This window comes from Podarcis bocagei (assembly GCF_964188305.1).
Source record: "Podarcis bocagei genome assembly, chromosome: 4".
NCBI classification, from domain to species: domain Eukaryota; kingdom Metazoa; phylum Chordata; class Lepidosauria; order Squamata; family Lacertidae; genus Podarcis; species Podarcis bocagei.
Window position 1 is genome coordinate 2,141,164 of NC_138128.1, and position 26,081 is coordinate 2,167,244.

General features: G+C 47.1%; 1 protein-coding gene across 2 annotated transcripts in view; it reads left to right on the plus strand.

The window, feature by feature from the left end:
• Positions 1–26,081, plus strand: part of P3H2 (prolyl 3-hydroxylase 2) — a 123,467-nt gene that overhangs the window by 36,496 nt on the left and 60,890 nt on the right. The window contains exon 1 of one of the 2 annotated variants that reach the window (XM_081190104.1): positions 7,467–7,887. The exons of the other annotated variant lie outside the window; for it this stretch is intronic. Coding sequence (XP_081046230.1) covers positions 7,783–7,887 — 105 coding nt within the window. The 5' untranslated portion in view covers positions 7,467–7,782. Of the gene's footprint in view, positions 1–7,466; positions 7,888–26,081 lie in introns of those variants that run through there. 2 annotated transcript variants of the gene reach the window in all.

Consider the following 26,081-nt stretch of genomic DNA (forward strand, 5'->3'; position numbering starts at 1 on the left):
TTGCAAATTCCAGCACAAGCTCACCTGTTCCACACCTCCCAGCCTATTAAGTGGATCAGAACTTAGTAAATTGTTAAAATAAAAAAATTCCTTCCAGTAGCACCTTAAAGACCAACTAAGTTAGTTCTTGGTATGAGCTTTCGTGTGCATGCACACTTCTTCAGATACACTGAAACAGAAGTTGCCAGACCCTTCTATATAGTGAGAAGGTGGGGAGGGGTGTTACTCAGAAGGGTGGTGGGAATGGGAGATAGGCAGATAGCTGAGAGAGCCTCTTGACGACTCTTAACGACTGTAATAGGTCTTACAGGAAAAGGCAAGGGGTGGGAAGGTGAGAAATGGTTTAGTTATGTATAGTGAGATAAGAATCCAATGTCTTTGTTCAGCCCAGGTCTTTTCATGGTTTTAAGTTTGGTAATGAGTTGTAATTCAGCAGCTTCTCTTTCCAGTCTATTTCTGAAATTCCTTTGTAGTAAAACAGCTTCTTTGAGATCTTGTATAGAATGTCCTGGGAGATTGAAGTGTTCTCCTACTGGTTTCTCTGTTCTGTGATTCTTGATGTCAGATTTATGTCCGTTTATTCTTTGGCGTAAGGTTTGGCCTGTTTGTCCAATATAGAGAGCTGAAGGACACTGTTGGCATTTGATGGCATACACAATGTTAGACGATGAGCAATTAAATAGTCCCGAGATGGTATGTGTGATGTTGTTGGGGCCAGTAATGGTGTTGTCCGGGTGTATGTGGCAGCAAAGTTGGCATCTGGGTTTATTGCAGGCTCTGGTGCCAGTGTCTGTGTTAAGTCTGGTTGTAGTATTATTGTGGGTTAGGAGTTGTTTAAGATTGGGTGGCTGTCTGTAGGCAATGAAAGGTCTTCCTCCCAGAGCTTGAGAAAGAGAACTGTCATTGTCCAGGAGAGGTTGTAGATCTCTGATGATGCGTTGTACGGAATTTCAGAAATAGACTGGAAAGAGAAGCTGCTGAATTGCAACTCATTACCAAACTTAAAACCATGGAGAGACCTGGCTTGAACAAAGACATTGGATTCTTATCTCATTATACATGACTAAGCCATTCTTCACCTTCTCACCCCTTGCCTTTTCCTGTAAGACCTATTACAGTCGTTAAGAGTCGTCAAGAGGCTCTCTCAGCTATCTGCCTATCTCCCATTCCCACCACCCTTCTGAGTAACACCCCTCCCCACCTTCTCACTATATAGAAGGGTCTGGCAACTTCTGTTTCAGTGTATCTGAAGAAGTGTGCATGCACACGAAAGCTCATACCAAGAACTAACTTAGTTGGTCTTTAAGGTGCTACTGGAAGGAATTTTTTTATTTTGACTATGGCAGACCAACACGGCTACCTATCTACTACTAGTAAATTGTTGTGATTAAACTGTGAAGTTACACTCAGAGACAGATCTCTTTTTGTAGCACGTTTTATCTCCAAATGCACATTTTTAAATGTATCCTGTTCTCAACATGGCCAAGCAGATTTTCATTTTGGGAAGCCTGTAAGCGGGACCTGAGAGCAACTTCACTCTCCCCAATTGTGATTCAGAGCAATTGGCATCCAGAAACCTAATTTCCTGGACAAGGGAGGTAGAGCAAAGCCATTGTGGTTAGTAGCCATTGATGCTGAAAGCCATCCATAGAATCATAGAGTTGGAAGAGACCACAAGGGCCATCGAGTCCAACCCCCTGCCAAGCAGGGAACACCATCAGAGCACTCCTGGCATATGGTTGTCAAGCCTCTGCTTAAAGACCTCCAAAGTAGGAGACTCCACCACACTCCTTGGCAGCAAATGCCACTGTCAAACAGCTCTTACTGTCAGGAGGTTCTTCCTAATGTTTAGGTGGAATCTTCTTTCTTGTAGTTTGGCTCCATTGCTCCGTGTCCGCTTCTCTGGAGCAGCAGAAAACAACCTTTCTCCCTCCTCTATGTGACATCCTTTTATATATTTGAACATGGCTATCATATCACCCCTTAACCTCCTCTTCTCCAGGCTAAACATGCCCAGCTCCCTTAGCTGTTCCTCATAAGGCATCGTTTCCAGGCCTTTGACCATTTTGGTTGCCCTCCTCTGGACACGTTCCAGTTTGTCAGTGTCCTTCTTGAACTGTGGTGCCCAGAACTGGACACAGTACTCCAAGTTGGTGGGAGTGAACGCTCTTGCTTTAACCAGGTGCTGCGTGAAGAAGCAGCCAGCAGGATCTGTGGATCCTGCAAGATTTGTCTAATGCCTCCTGCTTCATTTCACTTGTGACACCATGTGCGGAGATACAATCTGGGTATGCGTCAGCTTATGGACCTGGCCAAATCCAACCCTCTCCCTCCCCCTCCCCTCTCCGCTGATATCACCACCTATTTGCCATTTAAAAAATGGTCACATTTCTTGGCCAGAAATCTCCTGCACTCACATTTAAAAGCCCTCTGATGAAGTGTCCTGGCTTTGACAGACACTGGGCACCGTTCCCATTGACCTCACCAGTCGACTCTTAAAACTCCATCTTAGACACACACACACCGATGTTCCTGGGACCATAAAGCTTGCTGTCCAACCAGCAAGGTTTGTAAATTGGGACTTTCTTGGGCAGCAGGAGAAGCATGGGTCACTGGGAGCCGCTCAGGTGTGAGGTGTCATATGAACAGGTGGTCCTTCTCCAGCTGGGGAGGGAACGCCCTGCATGTACCCTGCTCTGGAGGACAGGATACATGCAGAGGGCCAGGCATGTATCCTGTCCTCCAGAGCAGGGTTCTGCCCCTAGGCGAGTCTGCTTCTCTTCCTCTCTGTTTCTTCTTATACTGATTGAAGAAAGAGAAGCTCTGTATCAGGATCAATCCAAAGGGTTCCCGTCCACCTTTGGGTGAATGTTCAGGGAGGCAGGAGAGGCTATATTGTTTATTAATATCATTCCTAACTTGTGCTAGCACATTTCTTTACTTAGCAGAGTCTTACATTCTCCTTTTAAATGCACAGCAGATAGCTGGTTGCAGGCTTGTTTAAGCCTCTTACTGTTAGGTCCCTGAAAAGTTCCCTTATATCCCTCTTAAAAGAATAAACACACGACAATCTTGTGTAAAGTATATAAAAGTTTACTCTCATCATCAGTTCACAGTTGGATCCCTGAAGGCAGACTTAAGTTACAAAGTAGATATGTGTGGGTCTATCCCATATGGGGATACTAGCCCCTGTCTGGTGGGCTATTGTAAAAGAACAAGCGACATGTTTATGGTGAATTCTGACACCTCTTTTTCTAGAAAAATAGCCCTGCTAGGAACTAACTGGCAATTTTCAACTTCAGCTGCTTTGCCAACCTCAAAGGGTTGTTGTAAAATAAAACTGGGGTGATAACTCTGAGCTCATTGGAGAAAGAGTGCAAATGTACTAAAATTACCTCTCTGTGTCCAAAACCAGTCCTTGTCTAAGTAGATCTTAAACTGGATTTCCTTTTTATGTTTTTTTGAATGGGGGAGTTGAACTCTTCTCCCAAGGTCACTGTTTTGGGATTTTTTTTAGAGCGCTTTCAGTATAGTGTTGGAAAACTTTAAAACCCACGAGTGGAAAAACCCTGGTGGTAAGAGAGCAGATGAATCTCTTTAATGCACTTTTAAACTGCTGTTGCACAAATGCAGTCCAGATGTGTCGGAAAGGGGACTTGGTTTTCGCAAATCGCTGAGCTGCCGCTTTTGGAAACTGGGCTCAGCTTGAGCATCACGCTTGGACCACTCAGGTACAGAGGCTGGCAGGAGACTGGTGTCGGCGGGCACTGCTCTCCGAAAAGTCTGCTTGCTTGGAGGTGAGTCTCAGTGATTTCAGTAGAAATGGCTCGGAAGTCATTTATCTAGGGAATCAGCTTTTACCTGTGTGGTTCAAAATCAGGTAATTTGGGACTCTGTTCTTACCCTGACATCTCTCCCACCTCTGCTCATTTTCCCAGTCTCCTCTTCTCAAGAGAGTTACATGGGTTTGTGATTTATTTTTTAATGGCCTCGTGAAAATTCATCAGCCTTTTAGTGCAAAATGCACATTTCCCCATGCAAGTTCCCTTAATGCAACACATCTGGTACATTATTTGCACTGATATATGCCTTTGTTTATGCACACTGTAACCTAATGTATGCATTTTCACACTGATTATCTGCAGGACTGCATAGCAAAATTCAGAACAGTCTGAATTTCAAAAGCTAGCTGAGCTTCAGTTTGTATAAGGAGAGCCTGCTGGATCAGGCCAATGACCCATCAGGTCCAACATCCTATTCTCACAGTGGCCAGGATGATACCCCAAAGTAAAACCAGCAAGCAGGATTCAGGCACAAAACCCCCACTCCCTTCATGTCATTCTGGACTCATAGAATCATAGAATCATAGAGTTGGAAGAGACCACAAGGGCCACCGAGTCCAACCCCCTGCCAAGCAGGAAACACCATCAGAGCACTCCTGACATATGGTTGTCAAGCCTCTGCTTAAAGACCTCCAAAGGAGGAGACTCCACCACACTCCTTGGCAGCAAATTCCACTGTCAAACAGCTCTTACTGTCAGGAAGTTCTTCCTAATGTTTAGGTGGAATCTTCTTTCTTGTAGTTTGGATCCATTGCTCCGTGTCCGCTTCTCTGGAGCAGCAGAAAACAACCTTTCTCCCTCCTCTATGTGACATCCTTTTATATATTTGAACATGGCTATCATATCACCCCTTAACCTCCTCTTCTCCAGGCTAAACATGCCCAGCTCCCTTAGCCGTTCCTCATAAGGCATCGTTCCCAGGCCTTGGACCATTTTGGTTGCCCTCCTCTGGACACGTTCCAGTTTGTCAGTGTCCTTCTTGAATTGTGGTGCCCAGAACTGGACACAGTACTCCAGGTGAGGTCTGACCAGAGCAGAATACAGTGGCACTATTACTTCCCTTGATCTAGATGCTATACTCCTATTGATGCAGCCCAGAATTGCATTGGCTTTTTTAGCTGCCGCGTCACACTGTTGGCTCATGTCAAGTTTGTGGTCAACCAAGACTCCTAGATCCTTTTCACATGTACTGCTCTCAAGCCAGGTGTCACCCATCTTGTATTTGTGCCTCTCATTTTTTTTGCCCAAGTTCAATACTTTACATTTCTCCCTGTTAAAATTCATCTTGTTTGTTTTTGCCCAGTTCTCTAATCTGTCAAGGTTGTTTTGAAGTGTGATCCTGTCCTCTGGGGTGTTAGCCACCCCTCCCAGTTTGGTGCCATCTGCAAACTCACAGCTGTCCATGGAGGCGCAGGATAATTCTGTGTCCAGCGTCCAGGGCGGCTGTTTACCAGCTCCATCTGGTACGTAGGCTGAGACCCTACCTGCCTGCAGACTGTCTCGCCAGAGTGGTGCATGCTCTGGTTATCTCCCGCTTGGACTACTGCAATGCACTCTACGTGGGGCTGCCTTTGAAGGTGACCCGGAAACTACAACTAATCCAGAATGCGGCAGCTAGACTGGTGACTGGGAGTCTAGCTGCCGCATTCTGGATTAGTTCTGAGGGCCTTCTGGCGGTTCCCTCATTGCGAGAAATGAGGTTGCAGGGAACCAGGCAGAAGGCCTTCTCGGTGGTGGCGCCTGCCCTGTGGAACGCCCTCCCAGCAGATGTCAAGGAAATAAACAACTATTTTACTTTTAAAAGACATCTGTTTCGGGAAGTTTTTAATGTCTGATGCTGTATTGTTTTTGATATTTGGTTGGAAGCCGCTCAGAGTGGCTGGGGAGACCCAGTCAGATGGGCGGGGTATAAATAAATTATTATTATTATTATTATTATTATTATTATTATTATTATTATTATTTGGTTTCCAGCATGTAGTATTCAGAAGCATTGCTGTCTCCCACTATGGAAGCAGAGCAGAGCTATCCTGGCTGGGAGCCATTGATAGCCCTCTCCTCCTCCATGAATTTGTCCTGTCCTCTTTTAAAGCCATCCAAGTTGGTGGCTGTCATTGCCTCCTGTGGCAGAGCATTCCATAGTTTAACTGTGTTCTGTGTTAAGAAGGAATTTCTTTAATCTTTTGTGAATCTCCCAGCATATTGTTTTAGGAAGTGAGAATGTGAAACCTGCTTCTTTCAGTCTGAAATGCCTCTTTGCACCTGCCCTGCAAATGACAGACAAGAGGCTTCGAAGGCTTCACAGATCTTTACTGGGTTCTTTAAGGAGCAGGGAGAATGGCCAAGGAAGGATCACTTGTGGAGGAGCTCGGAGGAGCTCGCTTTGTTGCCAAGCCACAGAGGAAGCCAGTCCCAATTCAGAGGCGCTGCTGGTGTGATTTATTTATTTGGATACCCGAAACTGTTACAAAGCAATATACATGCAACCAAAATAAAACACGTTGCACAGCTGAAAGAATTGTTAAAGCGAGGCATGCTGTCAAATAGGAATTTACGGCACTGAAGAATTTGACTTTGCTTCCCCACAAACTTTTCTCCTTAAAACTGCTGCTTGAAAGACAAAACAGGCCACTTTTGCAGAAATGGCATGGGGCCTGTTCCCTGCTAATAATAATAATAATAATAATAATAATAATAATAATAATAATGTGAGAGATTTAAATCTTTGAGCAAGGCTGCTCTTAAGTCCTCATAAACAGCACAAACAAAAGTCAGTAGTAGGGCAATTTTTTTAAAATAAATTTTTTTATTGGTTTTTCACCATTTATATAAACACAAACAATACACAATACAAACATACACACACATAAACAAACATGTATAATTTCAGATCCTTTTTTCTTAAACCTTACTTCGCCGACTTCCCCATACCTCCCCTTTCTGCGTCCCAATTCCCAAATTTGTTTCAGCAAATCCTCCCCCTTGATTTTATCTAATTTTCCCTTGTTCTTTTCTTTTACTTAATCTTTTACAGCTGTAGTCCCCTGTTTTCTATAACCTCAACATTTTAGCACTCATTAATAGTAGTAGGGCAAATATTCAGGTGCATGACACACTCACACCCTGACAGAGTCTCTCTTTGGGCAGAATCTGGCATTGCGACCTTCAACTATAGCAGAGTGCATAGTCTGGAATCACAGAGCTGGAGAAACTTTTCCCCACTGAAGATTTGTCATGCTGGTTATGGGGCGAGGAGTCTGAATAGGCACCTTGGCACGCCAAGAGCTGCATTTGGACAGGCAGAGAGAAGTGTGATCAGCACAAAAACTATGTTATAAGATATGAGTTTTCATAGGGCAAGGCGCCATCTCAAAGTTTGACAACCTCAGAATGCTCCCCAAAAGTCTATAAACATCAGTAACTTGTCATGTTTCCTGATTCTGAGATGGAATCGCTTTATTACAACATTGATGATGAGGCATTCCCCGTTCTTTGGATTCCACTGGAAATCCGCCGAATGCAAGGACACAGACTGACAGTCAGATCATGTCGCCACAGAGTTGGTAGCAGACTCTGCAATGGCAAAGGCAGGTTCCAGCGGCTGCAAAACAGGGATGGAGAGAAAGGAGATTCCAGAATGCAGATGCCTTCTGCCAGATCCCCAGGCCCACAGATGGTGTGCGATGGAAGCTACACCATGGAGGAGAGGGAGGCAGAAAGAAAGTTTCCGACTGTGGATTAATCTAGGCATCGTGACATCACTGAGCCTGGGCTGGCTAGATGGCAAGGGGTCCAGCATTTCCAGAGACTGACGGTAGCTGCGGTGGAAAACGGGAGGTTGTGTCAGGTCTCGCCAAGTTCGCTGCGGTGTCTAATACAAGAGGAAAGATCGTTCCCGAGGAAACTCTTGTTCTTTTGAGGGAGCTCCCATCCTTTGGAAATGCGACTTCTTTTTTTACTCAATGAAAACCCCAGGACGGCCACGGAGGCTGCTCTTGAATGGCTGGGCCTTTGCCAAAGCCCAATGAAGTCAGTGGAAAAAAGTGTGAGTGTTTTAGAACTTGATCTGTTCCCCCTGCAGCCTGGTTTCCTCGCTTGCCAGCTTCCAGATGGGGTAATTGGCCCTTCTGTCTCCATACTTTCACTCTTCACTCTCAAACATAAACACAGCTTCGCTGGGCAGCTGCACGGCACCGTTCCCCCTTCCCGTGTACCTGGGAGAGCTTTTGCTGATAACAGCAATTTTCTCTGCACTGGGAGTTTTTTGCTCTTTAAATGCCTGGTGGGCCACAGTTGTTGTGGCCTGCTGGCCTCCCCCCAAGTTGGGGGCTGGTTTTCTTTTGGAAGAGAAAATGCAGGAGGCTAGCACTCTGGATGGCTAACAGCTACGATGCCTAGGTTCCATGTTAGTGATGGAGGCGATGTTGTTGTTGTTGTTTAGTTGTGTCCTACTCTTCGTGACCCCCTGGACCAGAGCACACCAGGCACTCCTGTCTTCCACTGCCTCCCGCAGTTTGGTCAAACTCATGCTGGGAGCTTCTAGAACACTATCCAACCATCTCATCCTCTGTCGTCCCCTTCTCCTTGTGCCCTCCATCTTTCCCAACATCAGGGTTTTTTCCAGGGAGTCTTCTCTTCTCATGAGGCGGCCAAAGTCTTGGAGCCTCAGCTTTAGGATCTGTCCTTCCAGCGAGCACTCAGGGCTGATTTCCTTCAGAATGGAGAGGTTGGATCTTCTTGCAGTCCATGGGACTCTCAAGAGTCTCCTCCAGCACCATAATTCAAAAGCATCAGTTCTTTGGCGATCAGCCTTCTTTATGGTCCAGCTTTCATTTCCATACATCACGACTGGGAAAACCATAGCTTTAACTATACGGACCTTTGCTGGCAAGGTGATGTCTCTGCTTTTTAAGATGCTGTCTTGGTTTGTCATTGCTTTCCTCCCAAGAAGCAGGCATCTTTTAATTTTGTGACTGCTGTCACCATCTGCAGTGGTGACAGCAGTCACAAAATTAAAAGATGGAGGTGATATTTTCCTCCAACTCCTATCACACTGGACTCAAGGACATCCATTGTAGCTGAATGTTGGAAGACTGGCTAGAATGAAAGGAAGGAAGGTATTGGACTCTCCTTTGTGGGAGGTCTGTCAACAGATGTTGGGTAGCCAACCTGGCAGGGAACTTTTAGCTCTGATTCCTGCATTGAAGGGGCTGGGACTAGGTGACCCTCACAATCTCTTTCAGCTCTACGATTCTATGAGTTTATGGGTTTACATATATAATAATATTAATGATGATGATAATAATAATTTATCATTTATACTCCACCCATCTGACTGGGTTTCCCCAGCCACTCTGGGTGGCTTCCAACCAAATATCAAAAACAATACAGCGTCAGACATTTAAAACTTCCCTAAACAGGGCCACCTACAGTTGTCTTTTCAAAGTAAAATAGTTGTTTATTTCCTTGACATCTGCTGGGGGGGGGGGCATTCCACAGGGCAGGTGCCACTACCGAGAAGGCCCTCTGCCTGGTTCCCTGTAACCTCACTTCTCACAGCGAGGGAACTGCCAGAAGGCCCTCGGCGCTGGATCTCAGTGTCCAGGCAGAATGATGGGGGTGGAGACGCTCCTTCAGGTATACTGGGCTGAGGCCGTTTAGGGCTTTAAAGGTCAGCACCAACACTTTGAATTGTGCTTGGAAATGTACTGGGAGCCAATGTAGGTCTTTCAGGACTGCTGGTCTCAGCGGCCGCTCCCATTCACCAGTCTAGCTGCCGCATTCCTGGATTAGTTGCAGTTTCCAGGTCACCTTCAAAGGGAGCCACACATGAACTCAGTCTCACAGGAAGCAATGATGTCCAGCAACTTAGATGGCTTTAAGAGTGGATTGGGCAAGTTCCCCACAAGCATTCTGCTTGGCCCTGTGAGAACAGGATCCTGAGTAGATGGGCCATTGGCCTGATTCAGTAGGCTATTCTTATTCTCTTATCCTTAGCCATCAATTCCATATGTCGCTCCCTGCAGTAGACACAAAGAAAATCTTTGCTGCTTGAGCACTGCTTTTAGTCTCTACTGGAACTTGGAAAGGGGAATTGTCTCTCTCCTGGACTTTAGCCACTTTCCTGTTAATACCTCACCTAAATCATTTGCATCATGTAAATCTTCCAAGGCCCTAGGTTGATGAAGAACAGACCCGAAGCTGTCGCAGTCCATACATCTGGATTTGGGTAGATGTCCTGGGAAAGATGGGTTCTTTTGAATATTTGAGCTCGAACGCTCTGGAACACTCTGTGTCTCCCTTTTGGCTCTGAGACGGGTGACCCCTGTTGTTGATCTTTCTCTCCCTTCGGCCCAGAAAGGTGGAAGGGGGAGACCCCCCAGTGGGGCGTGGCCGCCGCAATTAATTTCAAGCCGTGTGGTAATTAATTACAAGGATGTTTACATGTCAGGATGCCTTGTTTATATCCCTGGGTTTTTCGATGTGAGAGGCCCTGCCAAGTCGCGAAACCTCAGCCAAGACCGTCCGTCTTGTGACACTCAGCAGATGTGAGGGGACCTTTTAAACAAAATTCATTACATAGTTTGTTTTGCCTGCTGAATGGACTTTGGGGGCCAGTCTCCTTTTCTCCCCCCACCTTTTCCCATTTCTGAAGAGCTGCATGGTCAACTCAGTACTCAAGATTTTGGGATTCCCCTAGATGGGGACGGAGGGGCTGTTTTGCATGGTGTGGAATGACTGGAATTCAAGGGACATGGCTGGAATTCAAAGGACCCTGTGCATATTTACTCAAAAGTAAGTCCCACCATGTGCAGTGGAGAAGAGCACTGTATTGCCAAATTCTGGAATACCTTTAGTCTTTATTATTTTGTGGCTGATATTCAAGGGTGGTGCTGTGGTCTAAACCACAGAGCCTAGGACTTGCCGATCAGAAGGTCAGCGGTTCGAATCCCTGCAACGGGGTGAGCTCCCGTTGCTCAGTCCCTGCTCCTGCCCACCTAGCAATTCGAAAGCACGTCAAAGTGCAAGTAGATCAATAGGTACTGCTCTGGCGGGAAGGTAAATGGCGTTTCCGTGCCCTGCTCTGGTTCGCCAGAAGCGGCTTAGTCATGCTGGCCACGTGACCTGGAACCTGTACGCCGGCTCCCTCGGCCAAGAAAGCGAGATGAGCTCTGCAACCCCAGAGTCGGTCACGACTGGACCTAATGGTTCGGGGTCCCTTTACCTTTACCTTTATTCAAGGGTTTGGCAAATGGCCCATCTCGGGGGAAAATATCTCATAAGCTAAAAGGATCTACAGTATCTAACTTGTGGGCAGCCAATGAATAGCATCTGGTTGGCTGCTGTGAGAACAGGATGCTGGAATGAATGGACCACTGGCCTCATCCAGCCCAGGCTCTTTTAGGGTTCTTAGGAAGCCACCAAGACCGGGATTCTTAATGGATTTGGGGAGAAATCATTCCTTTTACCTTGAAAAATATACATATTTCCACATGGAATTTCTTTAAAAGCAATAAGAGTAAATCCTCACCCCCACCTCTGAAAATTTCGTGAATTTTTATCTCCCCATTCTGCTTTTAAAAGTGCATTGTCAATAACTGATTGTCAATAGCAAAGATCAAACAAAACGCAGAAGGCCCCCCCACCCCCCCCAGGTCTTTTGGCACATCAATGCTTTAAATGTTCTGCAAGGAGGTTCTTTTATCAGAGTGGCCCAAACCCTTCCAGTAATTTCAGCTGCTCAGGTTTGGAATTCCAATATTTCTGGCCTCCTGGGTCCCTGGAATGCAGATCCCTTTGGGGTCTTTAAAAGCCCCCTTTGCCTCTATAATTTTGTATGCTAACCGTGCATAATCTTGGATTCTGCAACAGGGTGGAATCTTCTATCCAGGCTGGCCCTCAATCCACTTCTCATTAAAGAGCTTTGCTAATGAGCACATAATAAATAAATATTAATAATTGTTCAGGGCTGACCTCGGTGTGTGTGTGGGGGGGGGTCGAGTCTTGGACTCAGGCCATGGAGCAGGGAGGTTTTGGATGTTTGCCCAGGCTTGGACTTTTGGTGAAAGATGGACTTTGGGGCACCAATCAATCAATCAATCAATCAATTCATCATTGTATTTGTGTAGGGAAGGGCGATCTTGTAGGTAAACTGGCCTGCTACTTTGGCTTGACAGTGCCTGGTTAATCCTTGCGGGAGGCATTGCCCGCGAATTATTCCAGGACATTGCCCACTCACACAATGCCTCTGTTGAGCTGGTGTCGAAAAACCGTCAGTGCAGGGCAATGAGTCGTGGAATGTGTGTCTGGGGTCCTTGGAAGCATAGCTGAGGTCAGAGTAATCTGGTTTAGATTGGAAAAAGGGCAGCTGGTGTTCTCAGGCCCCTGCTTTCTTCAAGGAGAAGAGCGATCGGAGGCCAGGCAGGGGTGGCTGACCGCAGGGGTCCGGGATCAAGAATTGTGCCTATTTTTCCAGCTGGAAAAATGCCATTAATGTCGTCTCCTCCTCTCACAGCTGCAGGGCAGCCAATTCCTGGGCCAGATTCATGGCTCTGGGCTCCCTGTAGATGACATCTCTCTTCAACTTCTTTCTGGCAAGGAAGTGCGTACTTTCGGAGGGGGCAAAGAATCCACCCCCCCCGTTTTTATTTTTATTGTTTTCACGTAATTGTGCATGTAGAAATAGTCAGCATTCAACAATGCCCCCCAACAGAAGCACAGGAAGACTTTTCAGTTTAGAGAAAAGGAGACTGAGAGGCAACATGATGGGAGTTTATAAAATTATGCTTGGCCCAAGCGGATAGAGAGAAGGTTTTCTCCTTCTCCCCTAACATTAGGACTTGTGGACATCCCAGGAAGCTGAAGGCTGGAAGATTCAGGAAACATAAAAGAAACTGTGGAGACAGAACAGGTAACTGTTAGCAGATAATAGGGGCATCCCTTTTGATGGCCCAGTTCTCCAAGTTTGTTACTGGTCAGAGATTAATGAACTGAGGCAGAAATCCATGGAAAGCAAGGCTGATTTTTATTATCTGTTGCAACACAGTCCCGCCCCCTTTGTCAGGAGGTTTGTCAGGACCCAAAACAAAGGAACACAACTCCTCTTAAAAGTTTGCATTTTGGCATGGGGGAGGGCATTCCTTTCTGCCAGGTCACCTGGGATAAGTGTCAGGGTTACATCAAATACTAGGTGAGGTCAGGCAGGCTGGGTGTCCCATTCCTGAATATGAGCATGTTTTCGCACAGTTCCAGACAGAGTTTACACAAAGCATGGACATTGGAAATAGGGTTTCGTGGGGTAGTCAACATGATCACAGAGATGCTCAGCAGGATCCGGAGTTTTCTTTTATGTACCTGAGCAAACAGGGCAAACTTCTAGGGTGATTAAGACAATAGTGTTTGCAGATTCTGGGAGAGGAACTCCTTCAGGCGCTTCCCTAATGGGCACCCTGCCCACGAGACCCTGGGATTCAGGGATTATGGAAGACCCCAAGATTCCCATGTTATGGAAGAATCTAGGTGCAAGGCTGCTCAGTCCCCCAGCTGGTCGGACAGAGCCCGCGGGTCCCTGCGGAATAAAGGAAGGAGTCCAGCCACTGACCGGAGCAAATAGCTGTAGACCAAAGTTTATTGCACAACAGGTTCAAAGAGAAATATTGAACCCCGAGGATGGGGTGACAAGGACTTTTAAAAGTTTCTATCTTATCCCAGCATACAGTTCATTAAGCACCATCACTACATCATTGCTATATCAGGAAAGGGAGGGTTATACACGATTCACATAGGAGGAATGTGTTGGGGCAGCAGGTGGATGCAGGATATGTATTGGGAAGTACATTCTAAGCACCTACTACAAAGGGACAATAGAACTTTGGTTTGCATAGTCTGGCACCTGGGCAAGTCCGGAGGAGTACCTTTGCCTTTGACACCTATGAGTACTGTACCTTCCTGTGAGCATGTGACCTCCTGCTTGAGGGATTACGGCGGGGACCGAGTGGTTTCCAAGTCCTTGGCCAATGAGGCAAATTGGCAGTGGAATGAAGGAAACTGGGAAAGGAGTTGATTTTATATGATTTTTAAAGCTAGGTAACTTCCCTGAGCTGTCAAGTCAAAAGGATACATTTATGCATAACATTTGTAACATTTAACAACTTTAAAGATGTGCCCCCCGTAATTTCCGTAACACCCACAATGCAAGATAGCATGCACACACACCATAGACTCAAGAATCATACTTTTACAAGTGACCTTATACATAGTTCCACAGAGAAAGCCAGGTTTTCCTTGTTTTAACAGAGTGAAAGTAGTTGTGTGGCGAGTTCCCGCCTCCCCCCAGTAAGAATAAAGACACATGACACCGTTGTTTTAGGTTAATAGGCTAAAATTGGCCACAACTTCATTGGTTACAGGTAAGAGCGGTATTGGCTTAGGCATTGGTCCTATCCAACTATCTGGTTTCAGCCTGTTTGCTTGAAGACCGGGAAGGGTTAACACCTGCAGGGGGAGCACTGCTGATGCACATCAACTAGGGACTCCCCCTGGGTCACCGCTTGGGGTCACGCTTTAGGCCCTGACCTCCATAGGCTTCGGACGAGGCCACGCCCCCCAGAATCCTTTACCAGACTACCCTTAAATATTTGGGGGAGGTGATGGCGCTCCTCCCCCCCCCAACACTTCTACATAATCATACCCCTACCAATGCCTAATGGCCATAACCAAGAGACGTTGTGACGATTTGCTATGAGGTAGGCAAAACACCAAATGGCCAGTGCCAATTTGCCAAGTGGAAAAAATTCCTACCAGGCCCCTCAACGGCGACCAACCGAGGTCCATAGCAAGGTCCGAAGAGAACCTTAAAGGGCAGGTGGTTGGGAAACCAAATCAGTTACACGGACCAAAGAGGGAGATCCCGGGGCCGCGCTTGCCTTAAACAAGTCAAGCCACACTGCCCTAGCCAGCCGATTGGCTGGCCAGGTGATGATGCGGCCCGAGGATTCCCCTGATCACGCGGGGGCGTGAAGCCCGCAACACCACCTCCTCCTGATGTCGGAAGTGGCTCTGTCTTAAATGTTGAAGAAAGGTCACAGCATGGGGATGCTTTGAGATGACATAAGGAGACACTTGTTTCATGTGCATCCTGGAGACATGTGGCAGAGCACACAGCAGATGTATAGAGAAGGGGGAAGGGGGGCACGCAATGGGCATTTTCTTTGGCAACACTAGTAGACATCGATAGTCCTCTCCTCTGAATGGAGACAGCTTATTCTGAGTCAGGCCATTGGCTCTATCCAGCACAGTCCCCCTTACTCTGATGGGTAGTAAGTCAGGAGACAGAATCTTTTCCCAAACCCTGCCCTGCTTCCTACAAAATAACCCCCCCCCCTCCACACCTCCCACGGTGCAGAAACGGAAGTGCAAAGCTGCCTCTCTGGGGCGCAGAAAGGGAAAGGTCTGGGGATCTCTGGATCCTGCTCAAACCCAGTCAGCTCCTGTGCCCCTGTGCAGTTTGCATCTAATTAGTCTGCAAATTATCTGTGTCCATCAGGCTGACTCCTTTTAATTGGCCCTGGCAAACAGCTGATAGAGCTAGGCCTGGCGGACAAAGGGGCTGCCTTGTTAAGAGCTCTTTGTGCCTCTGAAAAAGGACTCTGGTTCGTCCAGGCTCCTGGGAACAGGGAGTGCAGAGCGGGGGCGGCGGGGGGAGAGGTTGAGTTCACAAGCCTGAGCCGCATGACTCATTCCCAGTCTCTGCCAAAGTAGTAGTGCTGGATCAAGGAAGGGACAGGAAGGCTTAAATTAGAAATGGGGGGAGCGTGGTGGAGGGTGGAGGGAGAAACTGGGCCTCCTCCTCTCACTTGAGCTGTTGGGAGGTTCTGCTCTCAAGCAAGGAGAAGCCCAACATCTGCGAGGGTGCAGGACGTGGTATTTCTGCCCTTTGTGGATGCAGCTGGGGGGAAGGTGCATAAACTTGTAGAATGGTAGAGGTGGAAAGTGTGCTGGGCCCAGGGGTAACCCGCAAAACGCGGTCCAGGATCAGTCCAGAATCCAAAGGTTCCACTAGGAGTCGGTCCGGCAGGGCCAAGGCAGGACACGAGGCAGGAAACCAGGCAAGGACAGGCGCAGGATCTCAGGCAGGATCTGGCATACAGCAATGTTGCTCCCGCAACCTGGGGCAGGGTCCAACAGCCTTTTATCTCTGATGGGGTAACGGCCAGTCCTGATCCCCCAGCGACTCGCCTCCCTGTTTCGCCTGAAGGTGAGCACCCCTCCTGTGAGTACTCAGGTCTCTCCATCTCTCAGACCTCAGTCTCTGCAGCTTGGGAGATGTCGGTGGGTGACTAGACCCAGGGGCCGCCTCCTCCTCCCCTGACCCAACCGGTAGTGGAGCAGCTGTAAGGGATGGCCCAGCTGGAGGCAACGAGGTCATCCCCGCATCTGGAGCCAGGGCAGGCTCAGGCCCCTGACTCGGCCAACTGGTGTTTGCTGCAGGGGAACCTGTGCAGACTGGGATTCTTCAGGATCAGGCCCCAGACTTGGTTCAGATGATGCCTGAGGCAAAGGATCCGGTGCAGACTGAGTCTCCTCTAGTTCCGAATCTGAGCCCGAGTCGCAGGCCATCACAGAAAGGACCTCCAAGGGTAATCTATTCCAACCCCCTGCAATGCAGGAATCTCAACTAAAGAATCCCCAACAGGTGGCCACCCAAACTCTGTTTAAGAACCTCCAGTGAAGAGAGTCCACCACCTTCCGAGGTCATAGAACTGTAGAGTTGGAAGGGACCCCAAGGATCATCTAGTCCAACCCCCTGCAAAGCAGCAATCTCAGCTGAAGAATCCCTGACAGATGGCCGTCCAAGCTCTCCTTTAAAATCTCCAATGGAGGAGAGTCCCAGAGAGCCTTTTGCACTGTTGAATGGCTCTATATTGAGTTGGAATTGACTTACTTGTCGTTTGAATCCTTTGATTGGGTCCTTCCCTCCAGAGCAGCAGAAAGCAAGCTTCCTCCATCTTCAGAGATTTATTTGAAGAGTATGTTGAGGACTCTGGTGCATCAAAGGGAATGCATGGGTGGTAGCAGCACAGGCAAGTGATTACCGTAATTCACTCAAAAGTTTTTGCCAGGCCTTCTCAGCTCTTGCCAAGCTCACCATCGACACAAGGAAGAGTCAAACTTTCATACAAGAACTCCAGGGTTTGGTGGTCTTTAATATAGGATTTCAACTCTTACAAAGTTTATCTTCTTCTTGTTGTTGTTTAGTCGTTTAGTCGTGTCCGCCTCTTCGTGATCCCCTGGACCAGAGCACGCCAGGCCCTCCTGTCTTCCACTGCCTCCTGCAGTTTGGACAAACTCATGCTGGTCTTTTCGAGAACACTGTCCAACCATCTTGACCTCTGTCATCCCCTTCTCCTTGTGCCCTCAATCTTTCCCAGCACCAGGGTCTTTCCCAGGGAGGCTTCTCTTCTCATGAGGTGGCCAAAGTATTGGAGCCTCAGTTTCAGGATCTGACCTTCCAGTGAGCACTCAGGGCTGATATCCTTAAGAATGGATAGGTTGGATCTTCTTGCAGTCCATGGGAATCTCAAGAGTCTCCTCCAGCACCATAATTCAAAAGAATCAATTATTTGGCTATCAGCCAAATAAATATGGTCCAGCTCTCACTTTCATACATCACTACTGGGAAAACCAGTATACAGACTTTAACTATATGGACCTTTGTTGGCAAGGTGATGTCTCTGCTTTTTAAGATGCTGTCTAGGTTTCTCATTGCTTTTCTCCCAAGGAGCAGGCGTCTTTTAATTTCGTGGCTGCTGTCACCATCTGCAGTGATCATGGAGCCCAAGAAAGTAAAATCTCTTACTGCCTCCATTTCTTCCCCTTCTATTTGCCAGGAGGTGATGGGACCAGTGACCATGATCTTAGTTTTTTTGATGCTGACCTTCAGGCCATTTTTTCCCCCTCTCTCCTCTTTCACTCTCCCTGAAGATTGAGGCATTTTGTGTGTGTGTGTGTTTTGCAGAATCCCCAGAGAGTCTTTGTAGGCTCACTGCTCCAATGCAATTGCAAAGTGGAAGGAGACAGGGCAGGAAATGGAAGACAACTGAGGTCAGGAGCCCTGAATACAGTCCAAGATCACGTAATGGGTACAAGGGGGAACCAGCTGAGTGGAGCCAAGGTCATTATTAGGGAGTGGGTGAAATGCAAACCGGTAGAGAAGATAGTCTGGGAATCACATGGCCACAAAATATATAGGCTTCCGCTGGAAAACAGCGATTGCTATGGCAAAGTTCTTGCTAACTACAGGCAGGGCTAGAGGGCCAAACCTGCTGGCTCCTTCAACAGGCTGTTGTTCTCCAGGTGTAGCAGAAAAGGATCATGGAAAGTGGTCTAGTGTCCACCTCCCAGCCAGCAGGAATCCTGCTACTGCCCCCTGCCACCTCTGGAGATGAAGACAGAGACCATCCCAGCCTCTTACAGGAGCCCTATGAGAATTACGGGGGGGGGGGGGAGAGACCCAGTTGACTATAGAGTATTCAAACTACTGTGAGAATTACAGGGGGGACCCAGTTTACTATAGAGTATTCAAACTACTGTCTAAAAAAGGGCTGTTCCTGCCCCCCCCGATCCAATCAGGGCCTGATATGGCACTTTGGAGTGGCCCCACTCTGACATGGGTTGACTCAAGGCAGACTCAACCAGGACCTCAGCCCTCGACCAATTTGAGGTCAGAAGGGTAGGGAATAAATAAACCCATACAGGACAATGGCCTGAATCTCTTCCTCCCCTTCTCCTGACCACCAGACCGCTCCCCTCTTTCAAAAGTCCTGGATTGTTCCTGTGGATCTGATCTGACTTGGGGCAATCCAGGACTGCCCCCACCTGCTCTAGCCAAATCCCCAACCAACCCAAATTGTCCCAGTTTGGTTTAGAATCCAGGATTCAGTCGGAGCTGTGGCAAAGCCCTGCTATAAATGCCAAACGTCGCTGGGAGCTGTGTTTTGCAAACTTCTACAGACACGGAGCACCAGGGGCTCTGAAAAGGAGACATGATAGCACTTCCTTCTGGCTGCAGGGATCAGCTGTCATGACAGGTGCCAATGAGTTGGCTGAGTGTGGGGGGAACTCCCTGGGGGGGCAGCATAAAGCATGCCTGCCTTTTGCCTTACAGGCATCCCATTGTCCCAGGGAATGGCTCAAATTTCAAAGTCTTGGAAAAGGTCAGCGTTGCTCAAGGCACAGCAGCCTCCTTGCAATATTCTCTTCTTTTCTACATCCTCCCACACCGTTTCGCCAGGATTTGTGGATTTCCCCTTTTGCCAAGACCCTGTGGATGCCATGTATCACCTTGGCCCTCTGCCATGGAAACTGCTCTCCCTGGAGAGCCCTAAAGATGTCTGTAAGGCATCACCAAAACAGCAGGTGAAGCATCAACGTTGCCAAGCAGGGACCAGAGGCCACAGGAGGCGCTTGCAGTTTGCTTTTGAGCAGCTGGTTCCTCGTCTGTTTCACAGAACAATCCTGGAAATGTAATGCAGGACGCCAAGGAGGAATCGACTCTTGACCCCAATGGTGTCAATATTTGGACCGTAATAAACTGATAGGGAAGCCAGGATGCTCTCCAAGTCTGATAATGAATAGCAGATTAGAGAGATGATCTCACAGTTGCCTCTTCTGCAATTCATCAAGGCGTTGTGTCAGGTTTCTTTGAGCATGTTTTGGTTGAAGATTCCAACTTTGGTCTTCAAAAACTTGGGACCCGTCATGTGCAAATGGTACCTGGGCCCAATCCAGTGTGGAAACTGATAGGTCTTTTGTGGAGCAAACTGCCACACTGATGAAGACACTAGCCAGTAGCATTCAGGCCATTGGTCTGCGCATGGATTGGAACAATTGTGCTCCACCTTTTGTAGTGCATCTCAGGGTGACCTTAAGGCATCTTCTTGAAACAGGAGATGCAACAGCCAAAATGAGGACAGACATTTGCATGGAAACAGCATGTGCTCATTTATATTGCAAATTTAGAAATTGCCTGGATTTCAGTTTCACAGGCAAGGCAATTTGTTCCACGTCCAAATTGCTCCAAATTCTTCAGTCCGTCTTTTTCAGACGCAGGTCATCCCAAAGGAATCTGGAGTTAATTTGCCCCCAAATTAATTTCCCCACACAGAGGCATCCCGTTCAAAACCCAGAGTCCTCATCCTGTTGCTAACCAATGTTATGAAACATTTCAAATATTTTTATTTTTTTTAGAAATGGAAAGAAAAAATTGTGGGAAAACTTAATATTTGGAAATTTCCACCCCACATGCTGCAGAAAAAGGGGAGGATGACAGACGTCAGTCTGCCTTAGACCACCCAGGGAGGCCCTGGCCAAAGTGGAATGAGAACTCCTGGGACCTTCTAGGCTCAAGTGTACCAAGGGAGATAAGGTAGATGTCCTCCTGGGAGAGCAGGGCTGCTTGCCTTCCCCACAAGGCCCCCAACTTGCATGGTTTAAAGAGGATTGGGCAAATTCCCGGGGGATATGGCTGGCAAGAGCTAATAGCCATGATGGCTATGTTAAGAACAATAGAAGAGCCTACTGGATCAGGCCAATGTTCTCTCTAGGCCAGCGTCCTGTTCTCTCAGTGGCCACCCAGATACCCAAAAGGGAAACCTCAAGCAAGACCTGATCACAAGAGTAACTCTCTCCTCCAGTGGTTTCCAGCAATTCGGATTCAGAGGGACTGCTGCCTCCAATTTTGGAGGCAGACCAGAGCCATCCTGGCTTGTAGGCCTTGGTAGTCCACTCCCCTGCTTGTGAGCTTGAGGTCTGGCACTGCAAATCCACAGCTTTCAGATAATTTCCAAGTTAAGCATAGGGATGGGCACAGCACCAGAAGTCTCCTCTTCCTCCTCCTCCTTCGATCTCTCATAGCCAAGTAAGATGGTCTTCCATGAACACACTCTGAACAGTGAGTCCATAAGTGACTGTGAAGGCCACTTCTCCACACGTCCTTCCACAGTGGAGACACAGGTTTCCAGGCGGGAGTTGATCACGGTGTGGATTTGCCAAGCGTGCCTTCCTCCTAGCACGTGTCTCCCTTTCGTCCTGAGTTCGAGTGTCTTCAAAATCCATGACCAGGGCCGGATTTAGGTTTGATGAGGCCTTAAGCTACTGAAGGTAATGGTGCCCTTTATAGGTCCAGCTGTCCTTTGTCAACAACAAATTGTCACTGCGTTTTGTGTTGAATATATGCTATATGGTCATTTATGGACCTCATAGGGATCTCAAGCCATTTGCACATAACAAAGTATGTATTTTATCAAAGTAATTACTGAACTGAAATACAATCAAGAAGTAGTATATTAATAGCGAATTTTTTTGGGGGGGGGGACAAGAGAGTGGGGCCCTAAGCTGTAGCTTATTTAGCTTATACGTAAATCCAGCGCTGTCCATGACACTTTTGGTAAAGACTATTCTCCAACTGGAGCGCTTGCAGGCCAGTGTTTCCCAGTTGTCGGTGTTTATACTACATTTCTTTTAGATTTGCCTTGAGCCAACGTTGCTGTGACAGCATTTGTTTCCCCCTCTGCTGAGAATTACCAGCTCTGCGTTCCCTCCTGCTTTTTCTTCTGGTCGGATGAGGTCATGGACATTTATAGGACCAGCTTTCTTGCATTAGCCCCTCTCGAGCCAAGCTGGCTAGCCCCTTCTTTGTCCTGAGCCACCAGAACAGCTGGGGCAAGCCAAGGAAGGTTTCCTGGTGTCGTCATTCCTGGCTTCGGGACACGAGACACATATTTGAGGGCCTGGGCATCAGGAGCAGTCGAGACTAGTTGGTGAAAGAGCCAAATCTTGGAAGCAGACCAAAGCTATTCAGCTGGGCAATGAATCCACATCCACTGAGAGGTTGGGGTCGTGTTCTTTGGTCCTAAATCTTCCAGCATTCAGCTTCATTAGATGTCCCCCAGTTCTAGTGATAAGAAGAAAAACTTTCCTCTGTCCACTTTCTCAATGCCAAGCATAATTTTATAAACATATATCATGTCACCGCTTCCCCTTCTTTTCTCTCAACTGAAAAGACCAAAATGTTGTCGCCTTTCTTTCCAAGGAAGTCTCTATACCTTCTTCTTCATTTTCTTTGCCTTTTCCTGAACCTTTCCCAACCCAACAATGTCCTTTTTTGTGGAAATGTTCCAGGAGGCAGGAGAGGATATGTTGTTTAATAATATCTTTCCTAACTTGCGCTAGCAAGTTCTATCACTTAGCAGAGTTTTACATTCCCCTTTTAAACACGCAGCGGTTAGCTCATTGCAGGCTTTGTTTAAATCTCTCAATATTAGGTTCCTGGTAAGATCGCTTATATCCCTCTTAAAAGAATAAACACGCCACAATCTTATATTAAGTATATAAAAGAAGTTTACTCACATAATCAGTTCACAGTTGGATCCCTGAAGGCAGACTTAGTTACAAGGTATATACATGTGGATCTATGCCTTGGGTAGGCAAACTAAGGCCCGGGGGCCGGATCCAGCCCAATCGCCTTCTAAATCTGGCCTGTGGACGGTCCGGGAATCAGTGTTTTTACATGAGTAGAATGTGTCCTTTTATTTAAAAGGCATCTCTGGGTAATTTGTGGAGCATAGAAATTCGTTCATTTTCTTTTTTCACAATATAGTCCGGGCCCCCACAAGGTCTGAGGGACAGTGGACCGGCCCCCTGCTGAAAAAGTTTTCTGACCCCTGATCTATCCCATATGGGGGAATAATCCCAGTGTCTTCTGTTGGCTGAAAGCTAACAGAGCATATCTAGCTAAAAAGCTGCTCCAACGACGGAGGAAGTCAAAGAGAGAGAGTGCAGCAGCATGCCTTGTGGTTTTGTTACCTGCACAGGTAAGGTCATGCCCACCTCTAGTCACATGCAAAGGAAGTATGTCCCAGCCAGGAGGAAACAGGAAGTTTTTCGACTGGCTGGACCAAACATTCTCCTGCATGTCCACTCTAGGAAAACAAGGAATGTTGTACTTGACTGCTACTTATGTATCACATCCCACACTGCTTGAGGCAAGGTGACCAGCACTGTTCACAGGATTCCAAATGCACTCACACAATAGCTCTGTGTAAAGGCATTATGATATCAGCGGGGTCACTTTCAATTCCTTTCCTAATGATTCTTAGGATGGAGTTTGCCTTTCCTCCCCGCTGCTGCAGACTGGATCAAAGTCTTCATTGAGCCAGCCCCTTATAACCCCCAGTTTTCATTTCTGGGCAGTTACTGCCATTTCAGACCCTGTGAACGTACATGTGAAATTTAGATTTATTTAATTTTTGCCTCACTTTGCACTTGTTTACAGTGAACTGTTGGGCAGAGGCATCCTGAGAAAGATAAATGGCTTTTCTTCCTGGAAGGCGCTCTGAATGTGTGTTTTGCATTACGCCCAAGAATGAGCATAAGATGTTTTTTGACTGTGTATCTGGATCTAAGGGGCTCTTTAACAGACTGCAAAGGAGTCGTCTCTGGGCTTTTGGTGCTCTTTTCAGAAAGTTCATCAGGGGACATCGTCGTTTTTAGCCGGGAAAAGAAATAGTATTGAGCAAAGGCCGCTTCGTTGCTGGTGAGGAGAGGAGAAATCTGGTTCAGTTTACATTATGCACCTTTAGATGCCAGGAAAAAAACATTCCTATTCAGCCAGGTTTTGGAACGATTAACATCCTATACCCTTTAAAATGTGTTTGTGGTAGGGGGTTGGGAAGCGGGTTATTGTTTTGGTTTGTTCTTGTTTTTATTTTGTATTTTATCTTTTATCTTCTACTTTTATGTTGTGAACCGCCCGAGATCTATGGATGAAGAGTGGTGGTTAATAATAATAATAATAATAATAATAATAATAATAATAATAATATCTTCATGGGAATGTACCCCTGATCTCATTTCCTAAAACAATACCTAAACCGAAATGTAACTGTCTTTCAAAATCTGCACTTCTCCAGGTGCCATTCTCCAGCCAAAATGTGCAGAAATGCATATATTAGGGGAAAGTTCACCAAAAATATTATATCACTCAAAACAGCATATACAAAACTGCAGTACAGTTGGGGAAATTGCCTGCAGAAAATGTCTATATTGGCCAAATCTGTACATCAAATGTGCATCTTAGAAGAAATGTGTAAGAAAACCCAACAAACTTTCTTGAGAATCTTTTTTAAAAATAGAAACTGAAGTGTGAATGAAATTCAACACTGGCAAGGCAAGAAACTGAGAGAAACCAAAATTGGCAGGTTTGTTTTCCCTGCTTGTGACATCCATGCAATCGATCTGCTGTAAGGAAGTTAGCAGTCCTCATGAACACCTAACTGGAACCCAATCGCCCAGGGCTGGGAAAAAAGGCATTAAAAGATCTGAAACATCAAAAATTAATTATTATAATTTCTCTGTGTTGAGAGAAGCAAGTCTTGTCCATCAGAGCAAGAAGGCCATTTGCTCATGTAGGAATCTAGTGGCTCTCGTGGAATCATAGTTGGAAGTCTTCTGCTCCAGCCCCCGGCCTTGCAGGAATCCCTGATAAATCATTGGCAGGTGGCCACCCAACCTCTGCTTAAAAGCCTCCAACGAAGGAGAGTCCGCCACCTTGTGAACAGTTCTCACCATCGGAAAGTTCTTCCATCCCAATCTTTGTCGTTTCTGTTATGTACTGAGTTGAATAGGATCCAAATTGCATCAGTCTGATTGGGCCTAGAACAATAGGATCTAGAATGCAGCAGTCTGATTGGTCCCAGAACAATAGGATTCAGAATGCAGCAGTCTGATTGGGCCTAGAACAATAGGATCCAGAATGCAGCAGCCTGATTGGTCTGCAGGAGCCACCCAATCCAACTCTGGGTAGAAGTGAATCCACAACCTGATTGGCCTACAGGTGAATCCCAGAATTAGCCAATCACGTGGGGCTCATTGTATAAATAATGTATATAAAGCAGACATTTCGGGGGAACTTCCATTCCTCCTCACTACTATGAGCTGAATAAAGAGCATGAAATCCACACTCGACTCCGAGTATATTTCAGTTTCCATGACAGCTTTTTCTCTCTATAGGAAGCTCTGTTTAGGGCCAGGGAAAAAGCCAGCCCATTTGCCCCCCTTGGGACCCTGAGCAAAGTCACACCCTTGTCAGGCAGGAAGTGCAGATGTCGGAAACCAGGGCTGCTGGCCGGCATTCAAAGGGAGGCAGCGACATCACCAGACATGACCCTACACGACTTCTCCCTTTATGGAGCATTTCCGCATCTCCACAAACAGCTCTTTGCTGGAGGAGGAACGCTTGCCTGTCAAAGGAGCCCTCGGGCGTGGACAGGCAAGGCAACAAAGGACCATTTATTTGAGCGATGCTGGAGCCCTTGGAAAGGAGATGGATGGAGGAGGAATTCTGGCGAGGTCAGCGGAGAGGGGGGAGGCCCTGGAAACTGCAATGCCAAAGCCACCATGAATTAGCCTTAATCCTTGACGGGCACCACTGCTTCCAGGGGGAGAGAGTTCCATCGTTCAACTCTGTGCCGCATGAAGAAATGTTTTCTGTCCTGAATCTTTGGCTTCATTGGGTGTCCACAAGTTCTCAGGTTGGGAGAGAGGGGGGGAACTTCACTATCCGCTTTTCCCAATGCCATGCTTAATTTTATAAACTCCCATGATCATAAGAAGGGACGCGGGTGGCGCTGTGGGTTAAACCACAGAGTCTAGGGCTTGCCGATCAGAAGGTCGGCAGTTCGAATCCCCGCCACGGGGTGAGCTCCCGTTGCTCGGTCCTTGCTCCTGCCAACCTAGCAGTTCGAAAGCATACAGTGCAAGTAGATAAATAGGTACCGCTCCGGTGGGAAGGTAAACCTTCGTCGCCCGTGAAATATACTTGGAGTCGAGAGTGGATTTCATGTTCTTTATTCAGCTCAAAGTAGCGAGGAATGAATGTTCCTCCACAATATCCCCCAGAATGTCTGCTTTATATACATTATTTACACAATGGGCCGCACGTGATTGGTTAATTCTGGGATTCTCCTGTAGGCCAATCAGGTTGCGGATTCACTTTCACCTGGAGCTGGATTGGTTGGCTCCTGCGGACCAATCATACTGCTGCATCATTCTAGGACCAATCAGACTGCTGCATTCTGAATCCTATTGTTCTAGGACCAATCAGACTGCTGCATTCTGAATCCTATTGTTCTGGGACCAATCAGGCTGCTGCATTCTGGATCCTATTGTTCTGGGACCAAT